Raw genomic sequence first — 10,235 nt, 5'->3', positions numbered from 1 at the left:
TTCCACGCGGGGACCTCGGCCAATGAAAAAGTGAGAAAGAGTAAAAAATAAAAAAAATAAAAGAGAGAGAAAAAGTGGGGGGGGCGGATGTTTTCAGAGAGAGAGGGGGGAGAGAGAGAGAGAGATCCCTGATACTCGTCCACAAACAAGCCTTTGAGGGACACACACACACACACAAAAAGAGAAGGAGGGGAGGGAGGGAAAAAAACACGGTCACATTTCTCAGGCATCAGAAAACGTGCTGGTTATTTTGGGACGCGTGTTGCCTATTGATGAGCTTTGGAGGGGGGAGTGTTTAAACTACATCCACTCCGATCATGTTTTGGTTGTCACTGTACACGGAGAGCAGCTGAACGCATAAGGGACCTCACCCACACAGCGCAGTGATCCTAGACACGGAGGAGCTCCTCAGAGTCCACTCACCGCGGGGAAATTATCCTAACAGACAAGACAGCTGATCTTATCTGCTGGTTTACTTGTCTCTCTTTTATCTTAAAACGTTTCTATTTTAGATTTTTTTCCGCCTTTTTAGCTTTTCTCTAGAGCAAACCCCAATGCCCTGTGCACCCTCTTTTCCGTCTGAAATTTGGGATATCCTCTATATGCCTTGGCAGTTCATGACTCTTTCACCTGTGTCAACGAAACTCCTCGGTTGCGAGCAGCGGCAGAAGGTCCAGCATTAAACGCCCTCAGTTTAATATTACACAGCCCGGAACAGCAATCAACCAACCAACTATGGAGAACAGCCCCGGTGGTAAGTCTTTTATTTATTTATTTATTTATTTTACTGTATACTGCATATTGCTTGAAACCGATGCGAATATGATGTCTTTTCTGTTTGCGGATATTTGGAAAGGGAGCAGGCAATGGTGCATTTAGGTGCTCATATATATATATATATATATATATATATATATATGAGTGTACCAGTGCACTACTTATAGAATAGAAATATAATATCCTTTTATTGTCACTGCAGAGAACAAGGTGTACGGTGCAATTTGATTTTATACATTTAGAATATTTTATTTTAAACTTTCATATTGTGTGATCACGTGTCCAGACGCTTTTTACTCTGATCAAATGCGTTTTATTTATTAACGTTGCGTCTAATGCCCCTTTATATGGAAGCAAAAAAGAAATCACATTTCAGATAAGCGCAGGTGAACTCTGACTCAGGTTTTTTTCTATTTTACTTTATTTTATTTATATATTTTATTAATTTCCTGGTTCTTAACTGTTGCTCGGCTGTGCAATAGCCTCGTGGCGTCTTGCCAGGTGCCCCTGGGCTGCGGACAGACAAGGTGATGGGCACAGAGAGAGGGAAGTCCTTCGCAGCGGACTTCCGACTGTTTGCATGTAAACAAAACTCACGTGAAGCGCGACCTAAAATGCTCCTCCCTCCCCTCAATTTCCCTTACCGTACACGTTCTTCCTTTTCCTTACACACAGCAGCCTGTCTCACCTAAAAACATAAAACAGATCAATAATCTTTATTTGTTGTTGTCAGATAAGGGAGGCTCACGTGCACGCCCTGATGTTTATTTTGATTCTTGATCTCTTAAATCACTTCCTGCAGTTAAAAAAAAAAAAAAAAAAAAAAAAAACGTGTTCATCGTTGATTCATTTTTTTTTTTTTATTATTCACTTTTGACTGAGTCACCACCAAACACGTGTGAGTAGGTCACACCCACTGGGTCAAACCAAAACTAACTAGAGCCAACTTTTTTTTTTTTTTCTTCTTCCACGACTTGGAGTAAACACGTGTTCCTGCCAGGGCCTGAGTCACCATCTAAACGTGGGCTGTTAAGTGGGAGCTGGTGATGAATGAGCAGCAGATCACATCACAGCCCACTCGTAAAACAATAACGCGGGTAATCAATAACGGGTTTTGAGCCACTTCCGGTGTTGGCAGCGGTGCGTCAGTGGTGTAAAGAGGAATAATGTATATGTTTTCATTTTATTTATTATTATTATTTCTTATTGTAGTTGATTTTGTCCCGAATCCCCTTCTACATCATTTATTTAAATCCATAATTTTGTTCTGCCTTATGACTAAAGGTTAAGTATATAGATGTTTTTTGGACACTAAAATGCGTCTGAGGAATAAAAAATATATGAATATCTTAAAGAATGACGACAGCATTTACATGTACATTATATTCTGTCGTATCTTTTTATCTCAGCCCGGTGCATCCTGGGTAAAAAAAAAAAAAAAAAAAAGACAGCCGTGATGTTGCGTATCATGCGCCTGATATATAAAAAAAAAAAAAAAAAAAAAAAAAAAAAAATACGCAGCTCACCATCACCACGCCTCGAGCTTGAGAACACGTGTATACAGCCTCGGCGTCCACGTGCCGCGCATGAGTCAAAGTCCCTCGCTCGGTCGTTTCCGTCTGTCGCGCGCAATCCCTGCTCGCGCTCTCGGGATTCCTCCTCCTCGCGGATAGATTGGTCAGTGGGTCAGGGAGGTTTAGTTTAGCAGACCCCCCCCCCCCCCATCCCCCGTCCACCACTCGTCCCGGTTTAACTGGTTTAAAATGTTCACTTTGGGTGATATTTTACTCGAGGTGGCCCCGCAGCGTGGGTGGTGTCTGAAAGGACACATTAACCTACATTGGGCTGCATTCAACCGGTTCTTTTGGGTGACATGGCCACCCCACTTCCTACTTCAGAGGATGAATGCCAAATAAACATTATTAACAGGCACTGGACGTGATTATCTTGTTGGTTTACTTTGTTATTTGTGATTTAAACAATGATCAAGCTGTGGATTATTGCGATTTCGTAATATTTCACAGCATATAATGCATTGTGTGTGTAATAATCGGGACTATTTATGAATGGAAAATGAGCTCTAGGTCAGTATTTTACAATCTGCTCTTGCATGGGTTTACTTTTACTTAGAAAATCAGGATTTTGAAGATTTCCCCTTTCTTTAATGCCATTATGGTGCTTTTTATTTATTTTAATTCAAAAATGTTTGCATTAAAAACATTTTTCTTTCACTATTGAGTTGTAGTATTAGTAGTAACTATCAGTCAAGTCATAGATTTATAATCATGTGATGTCTGCCTCTTGTATACGTTCAGCTTTATTGCAGATAAATATGAACAGTGTGTTGGAACAGGATATTGGTGCAGCGGTCTAATTTTAACTTGACCGGTTAAACATCAAACTGCTACTATGAGGAATGTGGGTGTACTAGTTGAATGACTAAACTGTAAGTATAGTCACCACCCCTCTTGTAGTACCTTAATGCTTGGAGTGCTGAACTTAGAGAGCAGTATTAGTCATCGGCCGGTGTAACAGCGACACAGATGCGCCCTCAACCTGCAACGTGTGCAAGCAGATAAATGCATCACATGTTCTGTTGGTTGAGGCCGGAACAGTAGGCCTAATGTTCAGCTCTGATGCCCGTCCTGTAACCAGATCCCTTGTGGTTGTCAGACGATCGCACGGCCAGCGAACTCACATTAAAAGTCCGGCTACGTCTGTTTGATAGGCATAGACTATTTCTCCCCTACAGGGTCGAGTATAAACTAAACGTTTATAAACGTTTCATCTACATATTTTCCCTCAAGCAAAAGTTTTTGGAAGCTCATAGAGAGTAAATTATGCGTGCTGTTGCCTTCAAGGGATCACTGCCTACATAAATAGACACATGTCATGAGGCCAGCTGTTTCACGTGGAACGAGGCTTACCACCCATGCACAGTTGTAAAATGTTCACATGAAGGAGGGCAGACTAGTTCAAGTCAGGAGGCGACGTCCCCCCCCCTCCCTATGCATGGTATGCGCATGGTGTCTATACAGTTCGGTGTCATGCGTGAATGCCCGGAGCGAGGCAACACATGGGAGGGGGTGTCAGAGAGGACCGGCAAAAAAAAAAAAAAAGGATGGGCGGTGGGGCGTATTGTTTATGCTGTTCTTATGGGATGTGTATCCGCAGGTCACATGTTGAAACCTGTGAGCACAGCGGGGCCCGATACATTCCCAGGGCTCGTTCTTTAGCAACCGGTCGAGTCAGATTCCAGGAAGTAGTTACGAGTCTTCAAAATATGGAATGTTTTTTACACCCGAGTGGGGCGGGGATGTGGCTGCGAATGTGGAAAGCGGTTAGGCGTGACCCTTCCCCCTGCGCAGGTGATACACAAGTCCATAAAAGCCTCACCTTTCTAGCACAGGAAATGACACAAGCAACACTAGAGCGTGCGGTGAAGTCACCGCCTGTCTGAGACACAGGCTCTGAGTACCTTGCTCTCAGTGTTGACACGTGTGAGCGGTGGAATTAAGGAGGCACTTAGAGCTACACAGAGAGGCAAGCACGTGTTTTCTCAAGGAGAGAGAGCACAAGAGGCAAGGGAGGCTTTCCTCAGATGGTTCACAGTCCACGAGAGGAAATGCGACAGTGGAGACAATCCAAGGACACCACTATATATCAGATAACTAAGCCCACACAGACATATTTTAATCTTGGTTACAAGTTTCCGTTAGAAACCTGTAAAACAAGTTGTTTGGCAGGTTATCGCCGTCTGTTAGTCACATACAAGGTTCAATCTTGATCAACACGTTTCAAGTAATCTTAGTGTTCCAGATTATGAATCGACTGTGGAGCGTGCAATTTCAGCACATGGGAACTGTGACAGTTGGCAGGCCTTGAGGCATTCAGATACCTGACACAGTAATCTAATATACCAAACTAAGAATTAAACACAAAGATAAAAGGGACCACTAAAAAAAAAAAAACTTCTTTGAATCCTTATCTAATCTAACTGCACAAAAGGTCACCTTGGAAATCATTTCAAAGTGTCAAAACGGGACGGCGGCAACGTGACCGTCGCCCTCCCCACGGTTTCTAGTGGCTCTGTGGAATGCATCAGCCCATTGTGGCAGTGCCCCGCTTGCCTTCCTCTGTGTCACAGCGTTAAAGCCTTCTCTATTCCAAACGTGATCTGCCCTAGCGCTTGTTGTGGTACTGCTGCTGTTGTCTACACGGGACTGCGCAAAGAGCCTTGTGAGCCGGGCGGGAACTGTGTCAAGAGTCCATGTGAGCTCCTGGTCAGGTGGCTGGCGGATAGATGGGTCTGCGGGCCCGGAGCCAAAGCGTAGAGGGAGGGAGGGAGGGAGGGAGGGAGAAGGAGGGGAGGAGGAGGAGGATACAGAAGGAGGGAGGGGGCAGGAGAAGGGAGAGTAGAAAAGATTCAGCTCTGAAAGCAGGCAGGCAGGGAGCTGGCTGGCTCGGGCTGCACGTGAGGGGCAGTCTTTCATCTTGCAGGGGAGGAACACTGTCTGCAAAACAAAGCTGGAAAGGGGGGGGGGAGAGTGGGGGCGTTGTGTTTGGGCGTAATGGGAAATTTCCGAGTCGGTGTGGCATCTATAAACAAAGGCCTGTGTGTGGCCTGTCTGAGACAATCATTGTGAACATATTGTCATCTATGAGGTGTGTTTATCTCCTATTCCACAGGTTCAGTTTGTGTGTGTGTTCTGATTTATTATTATTATTATTAACAGGCTATTGTGTCACTGAAGTGTAGCTTCTGCAAAAAAAAATAATTTATAGCCTCACCAGATTATTTAACCAGTAACATGCTGTGACTTCCTGTCACAGGAACAAATGTTGGCCTCATTTATTCACATAACGCTCTCCAATAGAGCTTCCAAGATGTCAAGGTAGAGCAACACAGCTTTTGAGAGTTTGCACGACACAACAGTTATCACTGTAAACTATCAGGTTAGAAACTGACGAGACCCAACCGCCTTCGTTGGTCTAGCTACAACACATTTTCATCAGATTGCTCATCAGATCAAGTTTCACTTGTCCCAACGTGGCCCGGGTTTTTCTGTGGTTTTCTGAGCGTCAGCCAAGTGAGCTCGCGGCTGTCGAGGCAGAGCATTGCTCAACACCCGCGGCTCTCACCTACATTGTGCGCGTGACGCGGACCCAGATTGAGATCAGTGAACTGAGCTTTCACCCCTCTCTGCTCCTCCAGGTGGTGTTATCTTGTACGCCGGCTCGTCTGGCAGTGCCAGTCCAAGTCCTGGCAGCCCTTCAAGTGGATACCAGACCCAGTCGCCCTCCTCCCACTCGCAGCCTTCGTCCCCAGAGGGTGTCTCCTTTCAGGAGATTGGATCCCTGAAGCAGAGAAGGGAACGAGGGGGCAGAACCGCTTCCCCCAAAATGGTCTTTCAGTTTCCTGAAGTATCCAACGCTCCAGTCGCCCAAATTACGACAGCATCATCAGCAACCTACAACCACCCCACAGTGGCCAAAAGGCCTTGTGGCTTCACAGGCACGTTTACCAGTAAGTATCCCCTCCTTCCTGTTCTCCTCTTTGTTTACCTGCCAGTGATCCGTTATTGGATTTCTGTGTCTGATAACTAATGCGTGCCTCTTTCACAGAGACCGGAGGTATGGTGCTTTTGTGCAAGGTGTGCGGGGACATCGCGTCCGGATTCCATTATGGCGTGCACGCCTGCGAGGGCTGCAAGGTGAGAACAAACAACAGTGCTGTGCCACAGTCTTTGTTTTCTGGCATGTGTGTGTGTTTGTGTGCGTGCGCGGACACAGAGTTATTCTTATTCTCCGTTCGCTTCCTCCAGGGTTTCTTCAGACGCAGCATTCAGCAGAACATCCATTACAAGATGTGCGTGAAGAATGAGAACTGTCTCATCATGCGCATGAACCGGAACCGGTGCCAGCACTGCCGCTTTAAGAAGTGTCTCTCTGTGGGAATGTCCCGAGATGGTGAGTGTCAGCATGATATGTCCTTAGATATAATAATTAGACATATAGTAGTAGCATTAGTGTATAGTATTTAACTGACATACAGGGTTTAGTGCAGGGTTACACAGAAAGCCAGATGTTAAAGCTTTATAAAATGTGTTTTTGAAAAGTCCAAATGAGTTCCTTAAATAGGCCCAGGCTTGCCTCAGTCCCCATCATAAAATCTTCTTTCCATTCCTGTCCTATTGTCTTTTGTTCCCCCCTCTTCCACCTGCCTCCCTCTCTCCGCTCTTGCAGCGCTCTCTGATTTATGGCGAGAGCAGCGTCAGAGTCCCAGTCGTCATCAGTCATCTAGAAACTGTGAAAAATATCATTTATTTTTAGGAAATTGGGCCACAAACTTGTTGATTACCCCTCGCGTCCACCGTATGATGTACAGCCCCCCCCCCCAAACAATCATTCGAGGCGTAATGTTATTCCGTCCTGTTAATCACGAGAACATACGCCCGCTTTGAATTAAGATAATATTGTTTTTTCGGCTAAGCTGCTTCACTGCGTTATTTCAGTCTCTCCGGGGGAGATATGGCTAAACTAGGTGATGATAAATCTTCCTTTTTGACCCAAAAAAAGCCAGAATGCGAGGGCTAAAAATAAAAAATAAAACATCTGCTAATTCATCAGTTTGCAACTGGGAAACTAAAAGAAAGTCGATTCCGCCCGCTTCTTCTACGTCACTCTAAACCAGATTTAAATTTTCTCTAGCAAATTCATTTTGGATCGTCCCGTTTCCCCAGCTCGCGTCTTCACCTGTCCCACCTGCCTCTCTCGCCTTTGACCTTTGCACTTGCCTGTCACTTTGCTAGTGACGTCACGCTCCCCGCTGTTAACCCAGTGACCTACTTCCACGGAAAAAGAGATAGCTAGTGTTCAACTGAAAGGCAGAGAGATAGAGAGAAAGACCGAGGAAGGGTAGGGGTAGGGGTGGTGGGGTTGGCAGAGCGGAATACAGCTGTACTATAAATAGGACTGTCAGTGGAGGTAAGGGAATTGGGAAAGAGGGGGAAGGGAGGATTGTAAAAGGCTGAAGAGGAAGATGAGGAAGGCTTTAGTGTCTGCACTGTGGCGTAACAGCTGGTACGGAGACAGATTAGTCTTGGGATTAGTAATACACAGAGATATTAGAACAAGGGCTAGTATCTCCACATTGTTGGATCTGCGTTTCGTGTATTCATTAAAGTGCTGCCAGTAATAAGTTTGCATGATACCAATGGTTGATTTCAGGAAATGCTAACAGAGGATGCTCCCTTTTTTCTTTCTTAGCTGTGCGTTTTGGGCGTATTCCCAAGCGGGAGAAGCAGAGGCTGTTGGATGAGATGCAGAGCTACATGAACAGCCTCAACGAATCGGCTTCCATGGAGATGGAGGTGTCGTCTCCTCCCGACGCCCCGTGCAGTCCGCAGAACCAGGCGAGCGAAGGGGCCGGCCCCATGCTGCAGTCCTACCGCGTCGACGAGAAGCCACTGAAAATGGCCGCCGGCAACAGCAACCTCAGCACTTCCTCATTCCAGAGCAGTTCGGCGGCGCAGGAGGCCGCCGCGTCCCATCACGCGGCTCAGGCGGAGCAGGCGAACCGGGCGACAAGCTACCACGTCTCCACAAACTTCCATCCCGCCCCCGCCAGCAGCGAAAGCTCCTCAAACGCCAACGTCGACAACGCCAAGTACACCTTCTCCTCCAATCGCAACCAATGCCCCGTCAGCGGAAACGTGTCATCTCAGTCCTACGCGGCCAATCAGAACCATTTCCCAGCCAGTGATTCCCAGAACCAGAACTCCTGTCCCTGGAAGCTGAGCGGAGGAGCCAAAGTGCTGGTGAGTCATTTTCTCCACAGTTTTATGAGTCTTTAAAAGTATATGAAATGAAATTAAATCAATTAAAAAAAAAAAAAAAAAGTCCATAATAATAATCGTCTCTTCCCGTCTTTCTTGCAGGCATGCCCGCTCAACTCGTGTCCCGTGGCTCCAGCCAGTCGCTCCAGTCAGGAGGTGTGGGAGTCATTCTCCCAGTGCTTCACCCCTGCCGTTAAAGAAGTGGTGGAGTTTGCAAAGAGCATCCCAGGCTTCCAGACTCTCAGTCAGCATGATCAGGTCATGCTCCTCAAATCTGGCACCTTCCAGGTACGTCCTTTTAAACTTGGAAGTTTTCTTCCCCCCCCTTTTTGCCTCATTTTCTCTCCAGTCTATTCTTATACTGACTTTGTCTCTTTTTTCTGTCCAGGTTCTCATGGTGAGGTTCTGCTCACTGTTTGACCCCAAGGAGAGGACGGTGACCTTCCTCAACGGACAGACGTACTCGCTGGCGTCACTCCGAGCTCTTGGCATGGGCTCCCTACTGGACGCCATGTTTGATTTCAGTGAGAAGCTGGGATCTCTGGGCCTGGAGCCAGATGAGATGGCACTTTTCATGGCTGTCGTGCTGGTGTCTGCCGGTAAGACTCAGCTGCAGCTGCAGCTACATGCGCACATGGTATACGCAGACACGTTTATGAAAGTCTAACCCTGCCTTGTCCTCCTTTTCTCCTCCAGATCGCTCCGGTATCGTGGAGGTGGGCGCTGTGGAGCAGCTGCAGGAGAATCTAATAAGAGCTATGCGTTCTCTCATCACCAGTCGCCGCCCTGACGACAGCACACTCTTCCCAAAGCTGCTGCTCCGTCTGCCGGACCTGCGCACCCTCAACAACCAGCACTCGGACAAGCTTTTAGCTTTCCGCATAGACCCTTGAGTTCAGATAGCTCACAGCTTAATGAGGCATCTGTTCGCTCATTATGCAAGCCTGACTTGCTACATTCAGTACACTGGCCCGTGCATGATGGACAGCCGATGTGGGGAGGGAGGGGGGGCTGTGCCAAGTCTGACGCTGTGAGAGAGAAGACAGGGAAATTATCAGTGAGCAGCAGCAGGAGGTGGAGGCTCCTGAACTTAAACCAATCTCTCCTCCAGTTGCTTCCAGTTGGGCTGCTAAAAAAACAAAAACACACACACAAAAAAAAAAACTATTAAATACATCAACTGTGTTCTTCCTTGAGTTTTATTCGAGTCATACCACCATCGCTACCTTTTCGTCCAGGAGTTGTTGTTCTGAAGACCAAAATAAAGAGAGAGCCTGTCGCTCCTCGCCGGACTTTGTTCTCCCATCCCAGGTCTCAAAGCCAACAAGAAGGAGGCGCAGACTTTCTCCTCAGAGAAAAAGCAACGGGAAAGATTGCTTACTGTACATTCTCGCTACAAGTGTAAAAGCACTTTCCATGCATTGAGAAACCTCTTTAATCATATATAATATAGCAATAGCCTTGTCTAACACGCCGTTTGTGTTTGCCCAGTTGAAACGACATAAGCTATTTTCACGACATGTTACCATGCGGGAAATCTTTATGAAAAATCACCCATTTGTGATTGAGAAATGTATAACATTTTTTTTTTTAAGAAATGAAACTACATTGCATTTGTAT

The 10,235-nt window shown here is 46.3% G+C and overlaps 1 protein-coding gene across 1 annotated transcript; it reads left to right on the top strand.

Annotated features, from left to right (window-relative positions):
* The first annotated feature begins 351 nt into the window (after positions 1 to 351).
* On the top strand, positions 352 to 9,602 carry LOC311486260 (nuclear receptor subfamily 1 group D member 1-like). The gene is made up of 8 exons (XM_084542052.1): positions 352 to 754; positions 5,993 to 6,304; positions 6,403 to 6,491; positions 6,603 to 6,747; positions 8,047 to 8,597; positions 8,718 to 8,903; positions 9,004 to 9,214; positions 9,312 to 9,602. Exons 1-8 carry the CDS (start codon positions 736 to 738, stop codon positions 9,506 to 9,508), a joined length of 1,710 nt encoding a protein of 569 aa, XP_084398178.1. The 5' UTR covers positions 352 to 735; the 3' UTR covers positions 9,509 to 9,602.
* Positions 9,603 to 10,235: the final 633 nt, after the last annotated feature.

Source organism: Chelon labrosus, assembly GCF_963514085.1.
Source record: "Chelon labrosus genome assembly, chromosome: 4".
Taxonomy (NCBI): Eukaryota; Metazoa; Chordata; class Actinopteri; order Mugiliformes; family Mugilidae; genus Chelon; species Chelon labrosus.
Note: the sequence above shows the minus strand (reverse complement) of the source record. Positions and strands in the feature narration are given on the sequence as shown.